Source organism: Protopterus annectens, chromosome 1.part0 (genome assembly GCF_019279795.1).
Source record: "Protopterus annectens isolate FY-2018-M chromosome 1.part0, PAN1.0, whole genome shotgun sequence".
In the NCBI taxonomy this organism is placed as follows: Eukaryota; Metazoa; Chordata; order Ceratodontiformes; family Protopteridae; genus Protopterus; species Protopterus annectens.
The window spans coordinates 843,267,116-843,293,330 of record NC_056725.1 but is presented as its reverse complement, the minus strand read 5'-3'; the positions used below and the strand labels follow the sequence as shown (position 1 = coordinate 843,293,330).

General features: G+C 40.1%; 1 protein-coding gene across 1 annotated transcript in view; it reads left to right on the top strand.

Moving 5' to 3' along the window:
• SYNJ2 (synaptojanin 2) overlaps nt 1-26,215 on the top strand; it is a 1,514,156-nt gene that overhangs the window by 1,324,050 nt on the left and 163,891 nt on the right. The window contains exon 23 of the mRNA XM_044063657.1: nt 202-369. Within this exon, the coding sequence (XP_043919592.1) occupies nt 202-369 (168 nt within the window). The remainder of the gene's footprint in view (nt 1-201; nt 370-26,215) is intronic.

Genomic DNA, 26,215 nt, shown 5'->3' with positions numbered 1-26,215 from the left:
AGTAACAGTCTTTTATCCTTCTCAGCATTCTTGTCTGATTTGTTAATTACAGGCTTCTTTCTGTTTGTTTTAACAAGTGTACAAAAATAGGAATAACCTGCCAGCACCAGATAGCAGGAGAGGAGTTTACCGTGTTTTGTGTTTTTTATTTATTCTTTTATTTATTTAATATATTGAGGCTTTGTCTTTTTCTCCCCCCAGGTGACATCTTGGATGATGATTCTGAAGAAAATATCTCGCATCATTTTTTAGAGAAAGTCTCAAGTCCTGCAGATTACCCTGAATTTTCCGAGCCTTCATCTGAAACATATACCAGAAGGCCACCACAGCCCATGTTTCACAGTTCCAATGATAACGGTTATGTTAAAGGTAATTGTTGCTGCAGTCTGAAAGTACAAAACTGATTGTCATCTTTGTTTTACAGCTAAACAAAATTGCCCTATTCTGTTCATGCTGCTGACACACAAAGTAACTGTCCTACAAGGGACTTCCTGAACTTGGCCCTTTTTAAGCAATATTTGTTCAGGCACAGGATCTGAATGATGCTTTTTGAAATTCAGTAGTGTTAACTGTGATTTTCCAAAGTTCATAGGTTGTTACCAGTCTAACGACCACTAGGGCATTTATAATCCTAGAGTGCACCCCAATCCAGTTTATTCCCAAGTACTTTGGGCATCTTTTGGGGAGCATGTTAATAAGGAGGCAGCTAAAGGATTTGTGTGTGGGAGGAAGGTGTTAATTGGAGAACATTTTACTTACTGACAGACTCTGTCCGTCAGTGACATGGGAGCCAGATCAGAAGTGAATTTGTAATTTCCCATCCAATGATCAAAGTTTCATTTGAATAGGGTCAAGGATGATCTCTGATTAACATGGATGGGGAGCCTATTCCATAACATGGAGATGCTTTGAGTCACATATCTGTCCCTCCTGCATGTTCTATTTATGTCATAAGCAAAGTCCAAATCCCTGGATCAAGCATTTCTAGTGCTGTTTTTTTGCAGATGTGCAACAGATCCGTCAGGGCTGGATTGGTGGATGCCTTGTTAGACAGGCATAGATTGTCTCTCAGCTGCCTGTCAGATACTGAATATAGAGATAGGGCCTTTAGGAGATCCTGTCTGGAGATCCATGTGGGACAGGATATTCATATCCTGGATTCTCCTGGTAAGGAACATTTCTGGGCGTTCCAACTGTTGCAAGTGTCTGATTACGTATATGACAAAGGAGGCATTGTACTCAGTGTGCCTGATAAGACCTGAGTAGAGCAGTAGTATAACTTCCTTGGACCTGAATGCCATACCTTTACACCTTTACCTATAAGTTGGGTGACATAGAAAGATTTTCTTACTATCTTTGCTGTGTGTTCGTCAAAGTCCAGATTACTGTCTACATATGTTTTACAGGGTCGACTCTTGGAGATGTTTTGTCAATGGAGTAATTAATCTGAGTGGACAATTTCCCAAAGGGAATTGTAATGCATTTCTTGGTACTGAGTTTTAAACCATGGCTTTGGCACTAGGTCTGTATTAGACTATATTGTAAGATGTTGGTGTAGTGGCAGAAATCTATGATAGCTCCCAGTTTACAGTCATCTGTGAGCTTGATGAGCCAAAGACCTTTGACATTAGTTGTGACTTCTTTGAAGTAGATTTCACACAGCAGAGGGCACAGCCACCCCCCGAGTAGTCTGCTGGTGACCGGTCTCTTGGAGGAGGTGGTCCCACCCATCCTGACTTCTTGGATCCTATCTGTGAGCCAACCGGCAATTCAGTGAGTTGTATAGGGATTTATCATAGTTCAGAGAGTTTGTCAACAACGCCTGAATGGGGTATGGTATCAAATGCCTTAGCCAGGTCAAGGTATGCAGTATGCACTGTTTTACCCTCATCCAATGTATTGGTGACCTTTTTGAAGAAATCAACCAGGTTAAATAGGAAGGACCTTCCCTTAATAAAGCCAGACTGGGATGGGCCCAGTGTCATCTGTAGGTTGCCAATGTCCTTGATTATTTCCATGATAATTCATTCTATGGCTTTGCATATTAAACTTGTCAAACTGCTGGGTTTATAGTTCCCAGGGTCAGGGAGTTTTTTTTTTGGTTATATACCCTGTCCAGGTGAAGATTCCACCAGTGGGGTTTGATTTGGGTGTTTGTTTTGGGATTAATTCTTGTAGGTATGGCAGCCTCTATGCAGCCATTTACTTGTTTTTACAGAGTTTCTGTGAATAATTTTACGTAGGTTGCTGTGATCTCTGGGTTAGTGGGAGCCTTGAATTTTGACAAACTATCATTTAATAGGCTGTAGTTTGCCTTAGAATAGCTCCTAACTGTTATAGGTTTGGTTGTTTTTTTTTAAGTTGATTTTTTATTTCAACTGAGACAGCTTGTGATTGGAGGATGTGACATGGGTGGGGGGGGGGGACCATGCTTATGCTCACCCAATAGGTGAGTGCTAGATCCAGTATATTTGGTCCTGTGGTTGGAGCTTGCACTATCTGGTCCAGGGTATTTGTATAATAAAGTTCAGGAAGTGTTGTTCCTGTGAGTTTGAGGCAATGTATGTTTCCTAGTCTATAAAAGGGTTGTTAAACTCACCCATGAATAGGGTATTTGGTTGAATGGTGAGTGCCTCTAATAAATCTAGGTAAGAGTTGTGGTGACCTATAACTGCGCAGTATAGGGTAAGTGACCTTATAGGTTCATAGGTTGATATTAGGCTATCTGCCCTAGGGCATTTATAAACCTAGCCAGAGTGTGTTTGGCTTTCGCTACCCTTTTAGATTAGTTGACTGTGCCTCTGTATAGTAGGTCACAGAAGATAGCCCTTTTAAGGTTAGTTTACTGTGCCTCTGTCTAGCAGGGACACATAAGAGATCCCAGGGGTAAACTTACGATCTCCCATCCACTCGTCAAGATTTCTCTTGAAGAGGGTCAGTGAGGGGCTCTGCCTAACATGGATTGGGATTTTGTTCCAGAGTGAGGGGACCCTCTGGGATATGAATCTGTCCCTCCAGCATGTCCTATTTATTTCTGTGCTGAGGTTTAAGTCCCTGAAGCGTGTAGCTCTAAGGGATTTGGATTTCCTGAGGTGGAGCATGTCCATTAATTCTGGGTTGGACATGGCTTTATACGTCAGGCACAGATCGCCTCTGAGTAGGCGATAAGCAACTGAGTAGAGCTGGAGTTTCTTTAGCCTAACTGCATAGGGCATCTGTTTGAGTCCCATGATCCTCTTGATGAGGTACTTTTGGGGTCTTTCCAGTTGTTGCAGGTGTCGGGTAAGGTACATCCCAAATGGGGCATTGTATTCAATTATGGACTTCATGAATGATGAGTAGAGGGGAACAATGACCTCTCTTGATCTAGATGTGAACCCTTTCGTGATAAGGTGAGCTATATAGAAGGTCTTTCTAACCACTTTGGCAATGTGATTGTCAAAGGAGAGATTACTATCTACTTGGGTCCCCAAATCCCTAATTATTTCTTCCGTACTTAATGGATTATCACTTATGTGGTAATTTGTGGGCACTTTGTTTTTCCCAAAGGGGATGACTATGCACTTTTTGGCATTTAGCTTTAGGCCATGGCTCTGGCACCAGTTATCCGTCTCTGTGAGACCCTTTTGGAGGATGCTTGTGTCAGTCAGAGAGTCAATTATGGCACCCAGTTTGCAGTCATCTGCGAACTTGGTCAGTCATATTCCTCCCGTGTTAGCCTGTACCTCAGAGAAATATATACTGAACAAGAGAGGTCCCAGGACTGAGCCTTGTGGGACACCACTTGTAACTGGTTTAGAGTCTGACATGGCACCTGCAATTCTGATCATGTGGGTTCTATCCCTGAGCCAGTTTGCAACCCATCTTGTGACATAGGGGTTGATATTTAAGCTAGTGAGCTTATTTATGATGCCTGAGTGGGGAATTATGTCAAAGGCTTTTGCGAGGTCCATGTAGGCTGTGTGGACTACCTTCCCTTCATCTATGGCCTTGGTGACTGTTTCAAAGAAGTCGACCAGGTTCAAGAGGCAAGATCTGCCCTTAACAAAGCTGAATTGGGTCTGATCCAGTGTCTGGAGGTTCCCAATGTCTTTGTTTATGAGTTCCATGATGATACGCTCCATAGCTTTGCAGACCAGGCTAGTCAGGCTTATAGGGCGATAGTTTCCGGGGTCCGTTGTGGCACCACCTTTGTGGACCGGGACCACTGTTGCTGTATGCCATTCCTTGGGTACATATCCTGTAGTAAGGGTGAGATTGAACAGTGACTTTATGTGAGGGTTCAGTTCTTCTTGGCGCTCGTGTAAGATGTAGCCCGGGACACCGTCCGGTCCCATTGATGCTGTGTTTTTTGCTTTGGAGAGGGCAGCTCTCACCTGTGCATCTGTGATGTCAGGGAGGCTACACTCTGTCGGGATAGACATTTGCTCTTTTGGGGGGGGGGGGGGAGTCTGCACTGAACCTGTCTGCCAGGATGTTGGCAATGTCTGTGGGTTCAGTGTATTTTTTGTTATTTTGCACTAACTCAGAGCATATCTGGTAGTTGCCACCCAGGTTCCTGACATAACTAAAGAAGGCCTTGTGATTATCTTTAGCGTCTTGTGCAATTTTTCTTTCGAACCTGGCCTTGGATGATTTTATGAGGGATCGTAGTTTCTTGCTAGTACTGATCAGAGATGTCTTCTCTTTTTGGGATTTTGCTCTATCATGTAGTAGCTTCCTCCTTCTGTTGTATAGCTTATTTATGGCCAGGGTCCACCAGACAGGTCTCCTGCCTTTGGAGGAGCGAGTCTTGGTTTTATTTGGGACAGCACAATCCATGCATTCCTGTAGGTGTCCATAGAATGCGTTTGTAAAGGATTCTGCAGTTTGGGCCGTATTTTCCACTGGCCCGGGGGCTTTGAAGGATTCTACCTCGGTTTTGAGAAGTGTGAAGTTTGCTTTTGAGAAGTTCTTCACCGTGGTTTCCGTGGCTGGGGGTGGGGACGGGATATGGATGTCCAGTGAGATTAATTTATGGTCAGATCTTACCAATGAGGGGTATACCTCTGGTATGGAACATAGAGTCCCCATGTTGGTGATGATCAGGTCCAATATGTTTTCCCCTCTTGTGGGAGTGGTGACCAGTTGTTCCATAGCATTTTAGTTTATAAATTCTAGGAACCTTTGGGCGAGGGTGTTGGGGCTTGAGTAGTTCTCCCTGTCTATGTTTGGGTAGTTGAAGTCACACAATATAATGGTGTTTGGAGAGACCTTCATATTCTCCAGTGTTCTCAGGAAAGCCAAGTAGGGTTCCTGAGTTTGGGAGGGTGGCCTGTAGCAGGCTACAAACTGAAAGGCAGTTTTGCCCACTGTTAGTTACAAGTGGATGGTCTCCGATGCTTCATGCAGTGCCACTAACCTGGAGGTGTGGGTAGCTATGATGAATATGGATACTCCCCCTCCTTTTATGGTTCGGTCCGAGTTTTGGGGCCGAAAAGCACGGTATGGAGTATAACCTGGTAGTGCTGGGGTGCTCTCGGGAGCCTTGAACCAGGTTTCTGTTACTGCACAAATATCAATATTCTCCATACTGAGGAGAGCCTCGAGTGCGTGCATCTTGAGGTTTAGACTTCTGGCATTGAGCAGCATTACCCTTAGTTCCTTTTTCCTTGTGTTGTCTATGGAGGTGGGTTTGCCTTTTGAGCCTTGCCTAAAAAAGGCTCTATGGGGGTGGCAAGAGTCTTAGCCAGTATTCGAAAGCCCAGGGGTGACAGGTGCAAGCCGTCCCTAGCGAAGCATCGTGGCTTGTCGAGCATGTCATCCCAGGCTGACAGACACTGGATCCCCTTTGAATGACACCAATACTTTAGCCAATTGTTAAAATTGATCTAAGGTGATTTTCATATGGATGAACTCCGTGACATCATCCTGTATATTTGTTGCAAACGTAGATCGAGACACCTCCACCATTAGTCCATGTCTGTGCTGCTGTTGGTCTAAATGTGTGGAAGGCACTGTTACCTTTCACTGCCAGAGTACTTTCTAAGGCTTCAAACCAAGTCTGTGTAACTGCACAGATGTCTACATTCTCCATAATGAAGAGGGCTTGTAGGGTGTGGAGTTTTTTTTGTTTAGACTGCTAGTATTGAGCAGTAACACCTTAAGGTTACTTTGAGTCTTCTTTGCTATCTTGGTAGTTTTGTCTACCTAGGGGTGTGGATGAAGTCTTAGCCAGTATCCAAACACCAGGTGCAGACCATCCCTGGCAAAGCAACATGGTCTGTTAACCATGTCTTCCCATGCTGACAGATATTTGATCCCCCCTGGAGTAATACCAGAAGCTAATCCAGTTATTAAAATCAGTTGTTTTATATACATACTGTAACATCATCCTAGGTGAAAGTAGAATGCTGCTCAATACTGTCTTTGACACATATTCAGAGAGATCCATAATGTCTTTTTTCGTATAGTCCAGTGAGGTATGTCTTAGGTCAGTTACACTTACATGAACTATGGTAGAATCATATTGATACCTAGAGTACAGTGACTTGACTGAGTGCATGATATTGTGGATCCTGGCTCTAGATAGGCAAAGAACAGTTATCCTTTCCTTGTCTAACCCCCTGAGTGGGTCATCTCTGTGTCTTGCAATGGAATCCTCGATGACAAGAGTATTAGATGAAGTGCTTGCTTGCCTTTATGGGCTGTGTTCTTTGGGGACCACTGGATGTAAGCAACAACTTGATGTTGTTTTGGTGGATGCTTTAGTGATTGCTGAGGAACAATGTTGCAGTTAGATGGCTTAGGACATCTTTGAAGTTTGGGAAGGTTTATTTTAAGCACACCAGAATAAAAAGATCTGTGTGTGATGAGCGATGTATGAGAGATGTATTGTGTGCACTCTTCACAACCTCATTTGAAAGTGAGATTTTTGCCTTCAAAAAAGTTGTGTATTTACTTTTGCATACTGTGTTTGTTTCTTTAAGGATTAACCGGTCTCAGGAACATGAAACAATTGCTACTTTGTCTCAGGATGCCCATCTGTACCAGTCTGGCTACAGACATTTGGATGTTGCATATCCATGTTGTCTGGTCCTATATTAGGGTGGACTAATATGGTTTAAGGATTGGGTTTTAAAAGAGGTCTCCTAGAGTGATGGGTGTGAAAAATATATAAATACCTTACACATCAGACAATAGCAATGAAAGAGAGGAGGCAGGGACTTGAAGCCAAATTATGATAAGGGGATTTAGCCTTTTAAAGCCACAAAAGGAAAAGAGTGGAAGGACTGGGAAAAATTCAACCTGCAAGAAGTGGTTGTTAATTTTCTTTTGTGGAGATCATGAATCTAGATTTCTTTGTTTAAATATGTAAGCACAAAGAACTCCCATACCAATTAAGCATAAACAGGATACTGTTATTGTTTGGATAATAACATAGCCCTTTCTATGCAAGATTGCTGCATTTGTTTTTCATTTTTCTTTTAGTTGCTGAAACCTCATTGTTGATTGTCTAAATTTCAGGGAGTAGAGTTGAAGAGACATAAGGAATACAACTATTTCATTCTCCATTACCCACCATATCCTGTTCAGGATCATGGGGAAATCGGTACATCTTCCATCAATGAATGGTTTTAAAGCAGAGGATCCATCTTAGATGAGACACTAGTCGATATGATTTGTTTACAAGGATCAATAGTTAATGTCAGCATGTCTTTGTAGTGAAAGAGGATGCAAGATACCCTGGCAAAAACACAGATGCAGAGATAGGGTTGGCATGTAGGTTTCACATGGAAGTCAATTCTCCCAGGAACTCCATCCAAGAACCAAGCATTATGAGGTTTCTACATTAACCACTGCACCTTTTCTAAATTGTTTTTAGTTGGGTGGCAGAATTCAGACATGTTTTCATTTTTTGCATAATGTAGAGTTTACACCTTAATCATAAAAGTGTATATTTAGTTAATACACTTTCACACTGTTATGCTCAGATGGCTGCTTTTCAGCTTTTATTTACAACAAAACTAACTAAGTGAACATTTCAAGCCAGAAGTCATTGTAAAATGTTGTTCTATAATGCATACATCTCATGTTGGGGAAAAAGTTACAAAGATTAAAAAAATGTCAAATCAGAATAATGGTTGACACATTCAGCAGGTTCTATAAATGATTACTTGTACTGAAATGTCATGGTCAAAATATGTCAAAGGGTTACTCAGCTAATGAAATGAATGCTTCTAACTTTGCTTTTCAGTAATTTTTGGCAAAATTTCAGTGGACATTTCTCATGAATACACCTTATTAAGTGAAGTTGCACAACCTTTACCTTGCTGGTAAATTAATACTACACATACACACATAAACACACACCATGCAAAGGGGGCAGCAAAGCCCTTATTCTTTTACATGCTGTTATCTTTTCTATGTTTTCTATTTCAAGATTTCATTAACCAACATTGCTGACTGTATTAAATGTTAATTACTGAAACAGTTCTGGAATAAAAAGATTTTTATCTATAGTAGTAGCTGTTTAAAGTTGTATTGTACTAGAACCTCTGTCATTCACTGTGGTATTGTCAGATTTTAGAATGCTGCTTTTCTCTCTCTTTCCATTATCACTAATTATAAAATATCTGAGATTGTCATTTCCATTCTGTATTCTTAAATTGTTAATGCTGTTTTATTGAGGACTACATGTCAGCAGTGTAGTACTTCATGGGCAAGACTGCAACTCTTGACACAAACCTTTTCAGGTTAACTTCTAATATGGCTGCTTGTTGACCAACAGGTTGATAAGAGCTGGAAAGAATAGAAGAAGTTATAAGTAGTTATTCAGATAAGCTGAAAAAGCTACCGAAAATTTGGTTAAAATGAAGGAAAGACTGGCGGAATATGAGTCTTCTCAAGAAAAACTGTTTGAGAAAGTAGTGCATATAGAAGACAGAGCCCACAGAGAAAACTTGAGATTTTGTGCTGTGACAGAGAAATGGGAGGTGGGGGCAAAAGTATGCATTCATTTTATAAAAGTACAGCTGAACAATTGAATTGGTGTTTGACAGTGGGATTTAATTGAAGGGACTCATCATGTGTATTCTCCAAATATGGCCATGAGAAAAAAAACAAGACCTGTTTTTTTTTCTTTTTTTTAAATAAGAAACATCTTTATTAAATTATCATGTATGACATAGGCATTCACACATTTATATAAATAAAAACAAACCATATTGACGTAATTTTAGTTGCAAACATTATACCTCACTTATCTATCCAGTCATTGTTAGTCAGACATTACTTAGCGCATTCATATCCTTTCTTCTTTTAAACCTCATTCCTCCTCTGCATGTATTGTTCTGACAAGTCCTATTTTTTCTATGTAATTTGCCCCTACCCTTTTCTGAAGATCCCAATTCCAGTTGTTTTTATCTCTGTTACTTATATTCACTACTTCTAGTAATTGCTTTTTTTGGCAGCCATCATAATTAGACTCAGCAAGGCCTTACTATGTCTAGGCAGTTCCGATTCTCTATCACAGCTCAAAAAAATCACTTCCTTAGTTACAGCAATTTGCGCACCCAGTATGTCTGAAAGAGTAGTCTGCAGGGAATCTTTAAATTTGCCAACCTGATTTCATTTCCAGAAAATGTTACCAATTACCTGTTACTTCCCCACCACACCTCCAACATTTTCTGTCTACCTGAGGAAGAATTCTTTAGAGTCAACTTGGGGTATGAAAATACATACGTAAACACTTCCAAGCAAATATCCTAAATCTTCTAGACTTTGTTACATGTTTGGGAAACATACATTTATTTCCCCATTGTCTCTTTATGAATTGCTTATCCATTCTCTCTTCTCAATCCTTTCTGACCTCCTGTGATTCTTATAGCTATCATGCAATATTTTGTATGCTCTACTAATTATTCCTTTTTTAACAACAGCTTCTGCTATAGGTTCTACTAAAAACTCTAACAATGCCTGTCTTTCACTTAGGATCCCCCTATTTATTTCTCTTTGCCTATATTCTGATATCAATCCTTAGTAGGTAAGCAAATTCTAGCCTGCAGTCCAAATAAATTATTGGCCTCTTCCCATTCTGTTACCCTATTCTCTGTAATTATTTGCTCACAATACTTTGGTTCCGTTGCCATTTTTTTCCAATAAATTCCAGCACCCTCTTGCCTATAGTCTGTATTTTCCCTATAGGCAGGATATACTTTCTCCATTCCTGTGTTGACTTAGTTCTTAGAATACTTTCTTCTACTTTATGAATATAATATTCTGTATGGTTATTGTTCTCCTTAAGAATCTGCATCCAAAATCCCAGTCTCTTTTTGTTTCTTGAGCTTCCCCAGTTTCATCGCCCCTTTCCGCTTTGAATTATAGGTTTCTGCTTGTGCTATGTATATGAGCCTTAACTGTGCAGCTCTGAAATACCCCTTCAAATTGGGTAATCCCAAACTTTCTTCTTCATTTGGAAGAATCAGCTTATCCCACTTAACTCTTGCTGTCTTTCTTTTCCAGATAAAATCCTTCACGTCTTTATTAATTGCTATCCACAACTTTTCCTTTGGTTGATAAAGATATGCCTGACCTGTGACAAGGCTAAAGGGACTAAAACATTTTAACTGCTTGTATCCTGCCATCCATATCCATATATCAGAGCATTCGGTTTCTCAGTTTTTGTATTACCTTTTGTTTAGTCTCTTCCTACATATCCTTAGCTGCCACACCAGAGTCCTTTTTAATCCCTGCTCCCAGTACTGCATTTTATCATGTCCCCATAAACATGCATATTGTTTAACCAATTGCTGAGTACATAATTTACAGCTATTGCCTTTGTTTTAGCTTCATTAATTTTGTATCCCCAAAACATATGAAACTGCCTCAAAATGTTCCACAACACTGAAATGTCCTTTCCTGGTTTTATCAGGTATAAAATATCATCTGCAAACAGAGCCAACTTTTCTTGAGTACCGTGCCAATTATATCCTTGAGTTTCTGAGTCCTTTGTTTTCCTTGCCAGAGAGAAAGAGGATAACCCTGGCTGGTTCCTCTGTTCAAACAGAAATCATCAGAGAGGAACCCACCCACTTTAATTTTCACCTCTGACCCTCATATATCCTCCTAATCAACCTTATAATTTTATAAGGGAATGCAAATGCTTCCATTGCCCTGCTGATAAACTCCCAGCTTACTCTGTCAAATTCTTTCTGTGCATCAGGACCCATCAAGAGCAAATATATTTCTTACATTCTGCTTCCCTTTGGATCATTAATGTTCTGTTAAAGTTGTCAAACGTTTGCCTCCCATCCACAAAAAACACATTGACCCCTATCTAACAATTTTGGCATCACCTTTGCTATTATTTTAACCATTAGAGACATAAATACTTTATAATCATGGTTTAGGATTGAAACAGGCCAGTATTAAGCTGGATCTGATGGGTTTTACCCTCTTTAGGTATTACAGCCACCACCACTTTCTTCCAGGATGGTGGTGCTGCTTCTCCTCCTCTTGAAGTATTGCTAAACCCAGGTCTCGATTATTTTATTCTGTCCTAGCTTTCAAACTTCCATAGGAATACCATCTATTCTTGAGGACTTTCCTATGGATTGGTTATATATCACCATTTTTATCTCATCTGATCTTGTCCTAACTGTTAGTAAGTTATTTATTTTACATTTATTTACCGGGGAGGTCCAACTGGACAGAGCTGTCCGTTTTCAGTGGAGGCCCAGGGGGAAACTCTCCAGAACAATTGCTAACATACTATACATAAGATATTTACACATTCAGTTATAAAAATATGGCAGACAATAACATATGATTGCATAAGATATTTACATAAGTATAGAAATTTAGACATACAATTAAAAGTATAGCAGGTAGTAACATATGATGGCTGTTCATACAATATGTTTAGTAGAGATAATCTTGAAGATGTACTGAAGATAAGACAAGAAAGGAAAAACTAAAAAAGGAGGATAATATAGGCAAGTTCATATGAGGTGCACTGACATTTTAAAAGAAAGCTTTTAAATTTGGTGTAGGGGAGAGTTAGTGGGTATAGATGGGGCAGTGGGGAGTAGGCAGCTGTGAGTTGGTAAGTAACGTGATAATATATAGTGCATCTGTGGGAGTTTTAAAGAGGAGGTTGGATAGTGGGTAGGGGAAAGGAGTTAGAATATGTCAGCCAGGTGCTAGGCAGTTACAAGTAACGTGTGATAATATATAGTGCATCTGTGGGAGTTTTAAAGAGGATATTGGATAGTAGAATATGTCAGCCAGGTGCTAGGCAGTTACAAGTAACATGTGGTAATATATAGTGCATCTGTGGGAGTTTTAAAGAGGAGGTTAGGTAGTGGGTAGGGGAATGGAGTTAGAATATGTCAGCCAGGTGCTAGGCAGTTACATGTCCAGGAGTTGTTTAGGTGGGAAATAAGCTGTTTTTTTTTAAGATGGTTTTATTAAGTTGCACCCTGATTTGTACTGGTAGGAAGTTCCAAGTCTTGGCAATGTTACTAGAATACAGGGGGTCACCAGAGTTGTAATGGCTTTTGGAGATTGCGATTAGTGCCTTGTTAGTGGATCTAAATTCTCAGTTATTGGAGTAGAGGATGATCAGGTCTTGTAAGGCTGGAGTTTTGTCAGGTTGGTACAGTATTTGGTGAGCTAGAAGAAGTTGGTTTAGAGCTAAGGTGTTAGGGAGTTCCAGCCAGGAATGCTGTTTTAGGGCCTGACAGTGGTGGGTGTGGTAGGAGGAGTTTGTGGCAAATTTTGCTATTTTGTTGTAGCATACTGATAGCTTGTTTAAATTGCTCTTGTTTAGATTAATTAGGACAAGAGAAGCATGCAGTAAGGTAGAGAGAAGATGGGTATGAGTTAGGGTAACTTTACTGTTGCTGGTTAGGAAGTTTTTATATCTGTAAAGAGTACCTAGTTTTTTGTTGATTTTGGTTATTGCATGAGCTATGTGTTTGTCAAATTTCATAATATTGTCAATAATGAACCCTGGTAAGTTGGTTTGTGTGATGGGGAGATAGGGGTATTATCTAATACAGAAAGACAGAATGGGGGAGTAGGTGCTGCTGCTTTGGAAGGATTTAGTATTAGCTGGGAGTTGGTCAGTTTTCGATGGATGTAAAGGCTTATTGGGTCTTGATTTGAAGTTGTTGGAGGGAGGGGGCAGAGCAGATTAAGGTGGGAGTCATCAGCGTATTGAACCAGGTTTGCTAGAGGGGTGGTTTTATGAAGATTATTTGTAAATATAGTGAAAAGTAGGGGTCCTAGGATTGATCCTTGGGGTACTCCTAGTTTTACCTGAAGTAGGGGGGATAGGGAGTTTTTCCACTGAACAGCTTGTTGGCGTTGGGAGAGATAGTCCTGAAACCATAATAGAGTGGGGATAGTTAGTTTTAATTCTGAGAGTGATGCTATTAGTTTTGTATGGGAGACTGTATCAAACACCTTTGATAAGTCAAGGAAAACTGCAGACACTAGTTGGCCATTGTTGCGTTGCATATTTACTAGGTTACTAAAATGGATGAGTGCAGTGGTAGTGCTATGGTTGGGGCGGAATCCATGTTGAGTTTTGGCAAGAAGATTGGAGAGGAGATGTGTTAGGACCTGGGTGTGGATACATTTTTCCATTCTTTTAGCCAGTGGGGAAAGTATAGCTATAGGGCGGTCATTTGTTAGGTCAGTGGAATTGCCCCCTTTGTGTATTGGTATAATGTAGGAGATTTTCCAGAGAAGTGGCACCTTTTGTTCTGAGATTGATCTGTTAATGATTATAGAAACTGGGTAGGAAATGGCTTTGACAGCTATTTGTAGGAGTTTGGCAGGTAGTTTTGTCTACTGCTAAGGTGGTGAGTTTAAGTTTAGTTACGTGTCTATAGATTGTCTAGGTTGGTACAGGTTGAAGGGTGAAGGAGTTAGTGTTATTTGATGGGTTATATAGTATAGTGGGGGTTGAGGGTTGTGGGTCTGTTGAGAGCTTTAATATAGAGTTGGTAAAAATTCATTGAATTGGGTGGCTGTGTTTATAGAGGTGGTGCCTATGTTTGGATGAGGAGTTGGTGATTTACCTGGTTGGAGAATACTGTTTATAGTAGCCAAGAACTTTTGTGGCTTGTTATTATGCTTAGTTTGTTTGTCTAGTCTGATTTGTTTTTTTTTTTTACAGTGTTTCTCAGTTGTAAGAATGTTTGCTTATTAGGAGTAGTTTTGTTATTGTGCCAGGTGTCCCATGCTTTGTCCCTTTGTTTCATATGTTGCCTAGTGCTCTTGGTAAGCCATGGGACATAGATGGTTTTAGTGCGGCTCTGTCTTGGTGGAGCAAGTTGGTAGAGAAGGCCTAAGAAGATAGTATTGAAATACTCAACTGCTTCATCTAATGGAGGTGTTAAAAGAGGGGACCAGTTAGAGTGTTGAAGGGCTGTATTAAGGTCGTCAGCCCTGAGGTTTTTAGTGTATCTAAAGTGTTTAACAGAGCTAGTTCTAGTGAGTTTAGTTTGGTCTCTGATGAAGGTTGGGAGCTGGTCGCTTAGACTGTTGGGTAGTGTACTAAAATGGTACTGTTAACCTAGCAGGGGGTTGTATAAGCTGTGAGAATACATAAAGGTTAATATGGTTTAAGGGGTGGGGTGATTTAAGTGAGGTCCAATCAATATTGAAGTCACCTAGTATAGTGGTTTCATGGGGATGGTTTCTGATGTCCGTTGGAGAAGAGATTCTAGGGTTTTGATGTTATCTCCTGGAGGGATATATGAGCCTAAGATATTTAGTTGTTTTTGTGCATTTAGGCTTACCTTAGCAAGTAGGATCTCTGCATTATAAAATACAGGGATTTCTATGTAAATAGTTCAACATTGATGTTGTTCTGATATAGGAAGGCGAATCCACCTCCTCTTTTAGCTGTATGATCTTTTCATAGTATGCTATAACCAGGAGGAAGTACTTCTTCATTTTTAATTTGTGGTTTAACCCATGTTTCTGTGAGGAAGATAATGTCAGGTAAGTATAATGCTATGGTTGCATGGAGGATTCTGTGGTTTTGTTAAGGATGCTTCTTATGTTATATTTTATTATTAGAATATCGGATTTTCTCTTAAGTAGGCTAGTATTGGTTCTAGGCTGATTCTGGTGATTTGTAGGACTTGTTATTGGGTCTGGGTTGGGGTTGATAACATCACTGCATAGTAGGTGTGAGGCAGTGTTTATTATGGTTTGTAGGTATTTGGAGAAGGCTAAGTCACATTTATGGATACCCTAGATTTGCTTTGATAATGCAGGAGTTTGTAGGGGTGTTGGTTGTAGGTGGTGTGGTTAAAGAGTGAGGGTGAGATGAGTATGGGGTAGTTAATGAATGTTGGAAGTGAGGTTGAGGTGGGCTGACATGCTGGAGATTGTAATTTTGTTCAAGTGGGGTGAGGTTAGATGTGCTGTGATGGTGAGTGCTAATGTTAGGATTATTTGATGGGAGTACATGTTTGGTTTGTCAGAGGCGGTAAGAGTGTAGAGAGATAACCCTGTGGAATGTGTAGGGGTCCTGATAGTTTATAGGTAGAATGGACTGTAACAAGTTTGAGAGTGTGGAAGTACTATATGTAAAGTGTGTAATATAAGAGCAAAGGAGGGGGAAGGGTGGTTGTGGTTTATGTAATTGGCTGAGGGATAGGGGTTAGGTGTGGATTTGGTAAGGTTAGGTGTAAAGGAAATGAGCTAGAGAGTGGGTGGGAAATGGGGTAGGGTAGGGGAGTGGAACGAGCCAGAGCGAAGTGAGGGGGAGTGGAGCGGGCAGAGCCCTACCTAGGAGGTAACAGCTGGAAAAAAATACCAGGAGTCTAAGTAATGAAGGTAAGCAGCATTGTACTATAATGGCAAGGATTATGCCAGTTACTGTGTTCCACAAGTTATTCACAGTAAATGGAAAAATAACTGCTTTGAAGGGAACTGGGTGACTTTACAGAAGACAGAAATATTGGAGAATTTAAATAACTGTAGAGTATTGTCCTGCTTACAAGATGAGCTGCTTATCTGGGCTAAGATTCATTTGTTTGGTGGTGTTCTGCTGCCATCTAGTGACAGTTAGTTGCAATGGCAGGGATTGGAAAAAGGGGGGGAGATCTTGCAAGTGTACATGCTAAGCCAATATAATAAAATTAAGTAAAAGCACTAAGAGCTAAATGCATACATTAGTTAACAGGGAACCTACATAAGAATATTTCAGAGAGTAAAAGTCCCAGCAGTGAGTCATTTTGCCTTCAGTTGTTTGCAGAATAATTTTCAGAAATTCTTCACTTGGGAGAGGGGGGGCAGCCATGAGTGAAGTAGATCTAATTGGGCCTCGTCTACCTCTAATCTTGGCATGTTTAATTCTTCTGTAAATATTTCCATTTGTACCTTTTTTGATTTCTGTATTTCCCTGCTTTATACAGACTTTCGTAAAATATCCAAAATATTTATAGTCCCTCTGCAGGATCTCCTGTTATCTTTCTTGTTATAGGCTCCCCAAGCTTGGCAACAACCCTTTCTACTTTCTGTTGCCTGAGTCGTTGTGCTAAATGTTTTTGTGCTCTAGAGTTATCAAAAAACAGTTGCTTAACAGCAATCTTTCTAAACTCATACATATTATCAAGATAATCCCTTAATTTCTGTTTATCTTTCTGCAATTGCTCCTCCTCTTGTTCTGCAAGATTCCCCCTATTCTGAAATACTTTAACATTTGTCAGTCCCTCTAAATAATTTGTTACTTTTTAACCATGTCTCTCGGTCTTTTATTTCCACCCTGTTTTTAAACTCCACATTAATTTATCCTATTCAAGCTATACTTTCAGAAAAAAAATTCTGTCTTCTCTAATAACTCACGAATAATTTCCACTACCCATTCCTTAAATTCCTCTCTTTTCAGCCAGTAGGTGTGAAAGCACCAGTGTCTTATTTTTATTTTATTACCCTGCATTTTTTATTGACATGTGATCTGAAATAGTTATTGGATAGGTATCAAAACTTTCAATTAAATTCACATGTTCTTGTGAAATGTAAGTTCTGTGTAGCCTAGCCCAGTTTTGTATCTTGGGGAATATGTAAATTCACTCAGAATGCCTACTACTGAATTCACATCTTCCATGCCAAATATTTTCTTACATTTCTTCAAAATCTACTCTCCTTTGTTATATTTTTCCTTCTGGCCCCCCACCCAGACACATCTTCACTGCTGCAAATCGCATTCTAATCCCCACCTACAAGTAACATTCCTCGCTGAAAGCTGATTATTTCTCCCAGAATTGTTATAGCAGTTTTAGGTGGAATGTAAAAACATGCTAGTGTAATCCTCCTCTCTCGCCAGTAGCCCCTTAGTACTAAAAAATCTACCATTATTATCTTTTTATCCTCTTCTATTACTATTGGAGCTGGTCTTGCAATTAATATAAGTACTTCTCTTTTCATTTGTCCCAGGTATTTCACTGAATAACCATCCTGAAAACATTTCTTTATAAAACTCACATTTGATTCTTTCCAAATGTGTCTCCTATAGCATAGCTATTTGCAATCTACCTTTTTCAATGTAGTTCACTACCCTTTCTTTTTTGTATATATCTGTGAGACCATTAACATTTAAAGATAACATAAAAAGCGCCATTATGTCAAAAAGTTATTCCCACCTTTTATGTGTATCAACTTTTTTTGTTCAGTATCTAGTGTCAGCTTTTGTGTTAACGTGCATACACTAATACTTGGCAGGTTGATCTTTTATACAGTTGTTTCTTGTCATAGCCATTTGAGCCTATGTCTTGTCTTATAAAACTTTTTGTTTTATTGGAAGCCCTCAGACAAAATAAAAAATACACCCCCAATACACCCACAAACCCTATTAACTTCATACTAACACACAAAACTGTGTACATCCTTTAAATATTGTAAGTTTTACCCTCCTAAAAAAGTATTATGTTTTTATTGCTCTTTATCAGATTGTCTCCATGGCCCCATGAGAACCAGATACAGAGTTACTTCTGCAAGCATTTATTTATTTGCAAGAGGAAAGCATTGTTAAATTCAATGTTCTTTTTTATTTATTTGCTTTCTCTTAAAACTTGTTACTAGAACAAGCCAAGAGCCTTAATCCAGTCATTCCCCTATGCAAGAATGAGAAAAAGCACACAAATTTTTCTTGTATCATTCTCTTTTGAGCAGACTTTTCTTTTTCTTTTTTTTTTTACATTGTTTGTCTATATTTCTTAATACTAAACAAGGAGGAAACGAAAAGAAGAAAAAAAATAGGGACACTAGTTTACTTTAGTATACCCATTCCACTTGAAAACAACTGAGAAAACTTTACTTTATAGCATGCAGATTACATCATGCATTATAAAAATACTACTGTTAAGAACAAAATGTTGTTTTATTTGCACTTAACTCTCTCTTATTATCTGATTTTCTGATTATCCTTTTATTTTTGTCTGTCCCGACACTCCGTAACATAAAAAGTCTCCCTGGTTCTTCTTTTTTTTTTTATTGATTATAACAAAGAAGCAACGGAGATCTTCCTTTCTCCATTGCTACCTCTTCACAGCCCTGATGTAATGCGTAAGTGTGGGAGCACAAGTCCCATATACATGCACAGTACATCAGAAAAAGCCCCAGGATACCACATAAACATGGAAGGGCAGTACGGAGGCATTATACAAAGACATTATTTAAGAAAAGTATTTTGTTGTTCTTAAATAATGTCATTGTATAATAGCAATAACCGACTCCGTGGTTGTGGTATATTGAAATTTATCCACAGTTGGCTTTATTTAATCACTCAGGCTTCACCCTCATGATTAAACCACTCCAACCATGGGTAAATCTTCAATATACCATACCGACGTTGTCTGTTATTGCTATAGTATTCTCAGTGTATATATTCACCTTTGTTCTTCTACTGTGGAGCTTTTCTCCTTGATCCTCCACTGAAAATGGGTTCTGAATGGCCCAGTGGACTTCCTCGGTAAACTAAATCCAAATAAATAAATTATATTTGCAAAATAGCAGAAATATTTTGAAACCTAAGCCAACATTGGAATAGAGAAATGAGATTTAATTAATAGGGATGACTACAAGTAGAGGCGTAGAAAACGGGCAAGGGGAAGCTTAAATTTATTGGAGAAAGTTAGCAAGGGAGCCAAGATATTGGGAGCAAGCAATAGGGAGGGAAAAGTCCTAGAGTGGGATGAGACCAAGTAGAAGTTTAGAGTGTGGGTTTGAGACTGCCTTCCCTACCAGGGATTGATAAGGGAGTACAGACACAGAGCAAGTTTATAGTCGAGTCTTGAAAAAGAAGATGTGATTAAAAGAAAACAGATAATTAATAGGGCATGTAAAATAATGCATGAAGACTATATAAAATCAGTCAGGAAAGGTTAGAAAACACTGTGAAATAAGAATGGAAAGGATATATACAAAGAAACAATGTGATGATATTTGTACTTCTCCCTAGTATGCAGCAACATCTAGAATGTTTTATTTTTGCATGGAAGTGTTTGCATAGGTATTTTATATCCCAAGTAGAATTCATAGAATGTTTCCACAGGTACACACAAATGCTGGAGATGTTATGGGAAAGAGATGGGTACTTGAGAATGTGTTTTTTGGGAATGCAACAAGTTATTAAATATTAGAAATTCCCTACATAGCACTTTGTCAAAAATGTTGGGGGAGCAAATTATTGTAACTAAGGAAATTATTCTTTTGACCTGGAATATAGAAACTGAATTACCTAAACATAATAAGACCCTGCTAAGTTTAATGCTATTGATTTTTCTGTTTTGCTCTCTTTATTTATAAATGGTTATTGAAATGGTGTACTTTTTTAGGCCAAGTATTCTAGTTATGGCACAAATGTTTATATTATTGTTATTACATGTATATCTCCACAATAATGTGAGTTTAGTAAATTTATTATTGGTTAGCTTAGTTCTTATTAGGCAATTTAATGTACATTTCCTGTGTTAGTAGTTTTTTTAAATATTAACTTGTGGTTAGAATATACAGTTTGTTTCCAGTATAACTTCAGTACAGTCACAGGTACATATAGTTTTTATTACGATTAGTAACTGCTTTCTACATTTATCTTCCCTGGTTATAAAAGTAGGCTGCATCGCTTATTTATTCTACAACACGGAGTATCCTTACAGCATTCAGTTCTGGCCTTCCTTTGATTTTGCCAGTACATCACTACCCCAGCTTGCCTGTAAACCAACACAAGACCTTAGGGGCTGAAGTAAACTAAAGTCATTCCGGGCATCTTCAGCTTCCCAACTGTTACCTGGCGTACCTACAGTAGTACAAGTAACAAATATGCACAGTATCTTTAATTTCATTAACTCCATTTCCCCAATCAGATTGTGCCCTCCCCATTAACGACACAAATATTCTCAACTTTGACCTCATCAGTGTTGCACCTACCTTCTCCACATAAAAAACTTTACCTTGTCCATGGTCAACTCAGACCACTGGGCCATCACATTTGCCTCAGAACTCAACCCAATTATTCAACCAATGCCAGGTTATCAAGGATTTCTCTAAGGCCATTTTTCTTGCCCTTTCAGACAATGTTATGAAATTTAAAAGCCCTCTTCCCTTTGGAGATATGGTCAGCAGAGCTACTGCTTACATCATAGACTTCTACTCCCACCTAAATTCTTGCATAGAGGCATGTGTACTAATCCACCAAGAGGCATGATGGCAAATTTAAAAGTTGGACCTGTTGTGGAATCCTGTAATTATAAAACAAAACAAAAAGCTTCTAGTCCTAAGGAATAAACTTAAATCCCATACTTCTGAGGATAATCTCAAAAACGGCTGTAAAGAACTCCAGCATAAGATCAAATCCTGCCAAGCAAAAGTCTTAACTGAATCTTGTAGTACCTTCCAATGATAATCATAAAGCATCATTTTTGTTGTATTAGGAATCACCAAAACACTGCTCAATAGTAGACCAAACGTATCTCCATCAGTGTTACTTTTTAGTTTCAAAAATACATCACTAATATATTTTCAGAAAAAATAGCTCTAATGTCACCAATTTTTTGCCTCCCTGCTTATCCACATTGTCATTTTGGCCTAAAACCTTCTGAAAATTACTCCAGAATAGGTCCTAAAAGTCCACTGGAAAAAAAATAGCTCCAGGGAGCCCAAAAATATTCCTGGTGTACACTATGCCTGGTTTGCATATCTCTCCTAAATAGCATTAGACACAGCGTGACTGATCCCTCTGTTAACCTGTTTAACCTCAGTTTATACAGTAAATATATGCCTGAAGAATAGAGAACAACCACAGTGATACCCTGCCCATCACTTACCCATGAAACTACAGACCTGTCAGCATTATTTACAAAGTAATGGAGGGAATTGTAATGGAGCTCATAACATTATTAGTTTAATTTTGTGAAGGTCTACTGAAACTTTTTTTTTTTTGAGAGGGTAAATAAACCACTGATAATGTACAATGACTGCACACTGCCTGCCTTGAAGAGGCTAAGGACATTGATGCTAGTAGACACTCTACCATCTTAAATGAGCTCTTCTGAATAACTGTCAACCCCCCAGATCACAGATTTGGCTCATGGTACCCATACAGTGAGGATTGGTGAAATATTTTTCTCCAAAAGGCATCTCATAAGTGGAGTACCAGTAGAGTGTTCCCTGACAGGTCCACTCCTATTTGGGTTATACTTCTCAGATGTGTAAGCTAATATCAAGGGTTTCTGGCTAAGTTTGCCAATAACTACAAACTCATTGCTGTCATTAATACTCAAACCAATACCTATAAGTTGGTCTTAACCACACTAACCTGGTTTCATGACCACAGTCTAAAGTTCACTACTTTCCCATAATTATAAGTCCACTTTTTATTGCCTTAAAATGGCTCCAGTTAAACCATTAGATAGCTTTGAGTGAAAATAAACAAAACATATTTGGTTTGTGCCTCGGTACAAGCAATGTATCAACACTGTCACTAGCCCTAGTGTTACATCAGTGATAATACTGTATCTGATGTTGATCTTTATCTTTACAGATGGGTTCGGTTCCAATATTGGAACCGACTTGGCTGTTACTACACCTCATACCAGCCAAAACATCTTGAGCTTCACCTCTACCCACAATCCCTCTCTCACAATTACCTCGGATCTTGTTTGCCTCTTCTCCGAAATGGTCACGTTTTGCCAGTGCTCTCGAGTTTCAGTGGGTTTAGGTAAATTGTTTCCTTTATTTCTCAGATTTTTCTCTATTTCTGTCTTCTTCTTAATTGCACTATACTTTACTAATTTTTCTTACATGTACTGTAACTTTAAAATGTCATTGTTGATAGTTCTTTCCCCTTAACCGTTAGTATATTTTCCTTAACTATCATTATCGATAGTTCCTCCTCCGTCTCTCTTAATCTTTCTTTCTTTTTAATGAGTTGATATCCCTTCCCCATACACATTACTGCACTTTCTTCAACTGTCATCATTGATAGTTTTTCCCATTTCACTTTCTTTCTGTTAAAAATGCCAGAAGTGCAGCCACAAAATTCCATCATCTGACTTCCATTCTCTTTGTGTATAATGCTTGGGTCCAGTACATTTGCAAGAAGTCTGTAGCATATGTCATGGGTTCAGTCATCGACCCCTTGTTGAAAGATGCAACAATCTTAATTTTGAAAGGCTTGATTCCCTTGGCCTTTAGTGAAGCCTTATCTACGGCAGACAAAGCAAAAACTGATGTTTCCTCCCCTTTGTCCTCATCTTCAGTGGACAAAGGGAAGAAGAGGAGTCTTTCAGTTCCAACCTCTCCACTGGTTCCAAAGCCTAAGAAATTGAAACCCTCTGTTCCAAAATTATCTTTGGAATCGGGCCTTTGCCTGTAAACCACTGGTGTCGATAACTACTCCAGCACCAATTGCTGTCTCAAGTCCTTCAACATGGAAGGCTCTGGTGCAGGAAAAATTATCTGCTTCATCTACCATGACAAAAGACATTTTTCCAAGAACATCTTATTCACCTTCAGTTGACCCTTTTGCTGGAGAGTTTCCAGAAGTTTTTTTTCAGAGGCCTAAGTCTCCTTTAACTTAATCTATCCACTCCACCAAAAGTCTTTCTGAACTGGATATGGAGAGGCTGGTGAATAAAATTTTGTGGGCTAGAGGACTTTTATACCCCCTTCAGTTCTGACCCCTTTGAGTCTTGGACCCAAACCTTCTTTACTCCATTAACTTCTCCTCCTCTAACCTCTTCCAAGGACTTAGAGTTGTCTGTTCCGGATCTCCCGACACTGACTGTGCCAGTTCCTGAGGTTCTCGCATCTTCAGAACCAGTAATTCCCCTAAGCTCTTTGGTGGCTTCAGAACCAGAGACCTGTTGGAGCTATAGCTACCCTGTAGGTTCCAGGGAGTAGGACTTGACTCTAGGTTTTTTAGAGCCATCCCTGCTCCTTGGGGCTTTGGCTCGAGTTAGTTCGGCACCAGCTTCTGTTTCAAAATTCGGTTCTTTGGAGCATGGAGTGACTCAGTCCCGAGGCAGTCTCTCTCAGTTCTGGGCTCCCTTCCCTCTTCATGGGGGCTGGCTTTTTAAGCAATGGAGAGGGCCCTCTCACTAGTTATCACTAGTTACCACCCCAGCTCTGTTATTCTTCCTGCCTCTCCACTGTGACAGCAGATGCTGAAGTCTCATGTTTCTCAGACTTGGGTTCTTCTGACACGTCCCCAGATTATCCCTCTCAGGGGGTCCATCAGAAGAAGAAGTGCAAGACAAAGCACTTGGATTCTCCCCAGGAATCAGTCACCAAGGACACAGATTTTGATGAGGGGGAGGGGTCCCCACAGTCACCACATGAAGATGTCTCGTTTGGAGACATCCTGGAAATCTTAAAACAGAGGGGTGGCTGGAAGTCCCAAAACCCTTCTTCAAAGGAATCTGTTTACCTGCAGGGTTTTGGCACCCACCCATGTACCTGTTGGGTGACCCCATCCTCTGATGAACTCATTCAGTTAATTTCACAGCAGGCATGGAAGACTCCGGATAACACCAAACCCATCCCCAAGAGACCTGATACAATATTATCTGCCCCTGAGGATAAACAGTTCTGAGTCAAGGGGTTAGCTGCGGATGCCATCATCATAGCAGCCGCCACTAAAAAGAAACTCATTGAGGAGAGTCCATGTGCCCATCCACCCAGCAGGGAGTCTCTGGCTATGGACAGATTTGGAAAGTGGGTCTACACTTAATCAACTTTCGCTATAAGGTCTTTGAATTTCTTGGCACACTTCACAAGACTTCAGCGGGTTCTGATTAAGGAATTGCCAGATGAGGGAGGCCAAGAGAAAGTGGCTTTCCAGCTAGCCACCCTGGAGTCTGTGTCCAGTTTGTGCATGAGGCTAATCACACATACAGCAGAAGGGACTTCCAGAGCAGCGGGTCCAGGCATAGCCATAAGAAGACATGCCTGGATGTGCTTATGTGACTTTGTGGAACCACTCAGGTGTTCTTTCATCAGTGCTCCCTTTGGTGGAACATCCTTGTTTGCCCTAAAGTGAAAAGAGACTTTATACAGGTGTGAGAAAGAGGGTAAGACCCTTTCTGCTGTGGGCACACATTTCTCCACCCCCCCAAAGGTCCTTTTCTAGGAACCAGAGGAGTGGTGAGGAAATGTAGTTCAAAAAATCCCAAGGGTCTTTCCAAGACACACATGGAGAGAGTTCCCCCAGGAGCAGAGGAGGGAACCAAAATGGAAGATGCCACTCTCACAGCACAAGTGGTCTGCAAAACCAGGGCTTCAGGAATTCCTGTCCAGGGAAGCCCTTTCAGCCCTTCTGAACAGAGGCCCGATTGTCTTCCTGCAGAGGCAGTTGGGGGCCGGTTGATCTTGCATTGAAATGCCCGGCTAAACATAACAGATTCCTGGGTGGAACAGATTGTATCCAGAGGCTATATCATTCCCTTTTCTCATCCTCCCTCTGTACACAAGAAAATCACTGATGTTCTCCCAGTCAGAGGGATTCAGCAGTGCAAAAAATTCAAAAACTGCTGGACAAAAGAGTCATCCAAGAAGTCTCGCCAGACCAGAAAGGATCTGGAACCTACTCAAGAGTCTTTTTAATGCCAAAAAAGACAGGGGGACTGGAGACTGATTTTGGATTTCAGCATGCTGAACAAATCAGTTCAGCAAACAAAGTTCTGGATGGTCATGTTACAGTCAGTTCTTTCTTTTCTGAAGAAAGATGATTGGATGTGCTCGATAGATCTCCAGGATCTGTATTACCACATACAAATAGACAAACGCTCCAGCAAATTCCTCCACTTCTGGCTGGGAGCCAGTCATTAACAATTCAGAGTACTGCCCTTTGGTCTCACCACAGCCCCCAGGGTGTTCACCAAATGCATGGCAGTAGTAGGAGCTCACTTGAGACTGCAAGGATTCTGAGTGTTTCCGTACTTGGATGACTGACTCATAAGCGTTTCAACCAGGCATCAGTCAATAGTAGCCAGAGATTACACACTCAATATCTGTGCCCATGTGGGGATTACAGTAAATCTTCAGAAATCCCATTTGACTCCAATGCAAAATTTAGAAATCTTAAGGACTGTACTAAATATGGAGACAATTATAGCATTTCGTCCTCCAGAGGGGCTTCAAAGAATTATGGTACAAGTTCAAAAGATAATCCACAGAAAGAGGGTTCCTGCACAACTAGTTCTGCAACCTGTAGGGTTGATGGCAGCATCAATAACTCTAGTACCTTTAGTCAGGTTTCATATGAGAATTCTGCAATGGCTACTAGCTTCCCATAGGTTCATAGGTGTGTACTAGGCTAATGGCCCTAGAGCCTTTACAAGCCTATCCCATAGAAGTGCCCTGGCATTGTGACGCCCAACATTAGTTCAGTGGTCTGTCCTTCACCAACCTTTGTCAGACAAAATTCTGATCACCAGTTATTGCAAAAGGGATCTTCTTTGGTAGAGGGATTCTGAACAAATTCTCCATGGTCGCCCCTTTGTTCTTCCAGAGCCCACAGCCATAGTGACCAGAGAAGCCTCCCAGATGGGGTGAGGTGGGGGAGGGCATTTTCTGGGCAAGACTGTCCAAGGCACTTGGTCCCCATTAGAGGCCAATTTGCACATCAATGTCGTGGAGCTAAGAGTGGTGCTCCTACCATTACAGACCTTTCAGACAGCTCTTCCTCAGGGAACAATTGCAGTTCATACAG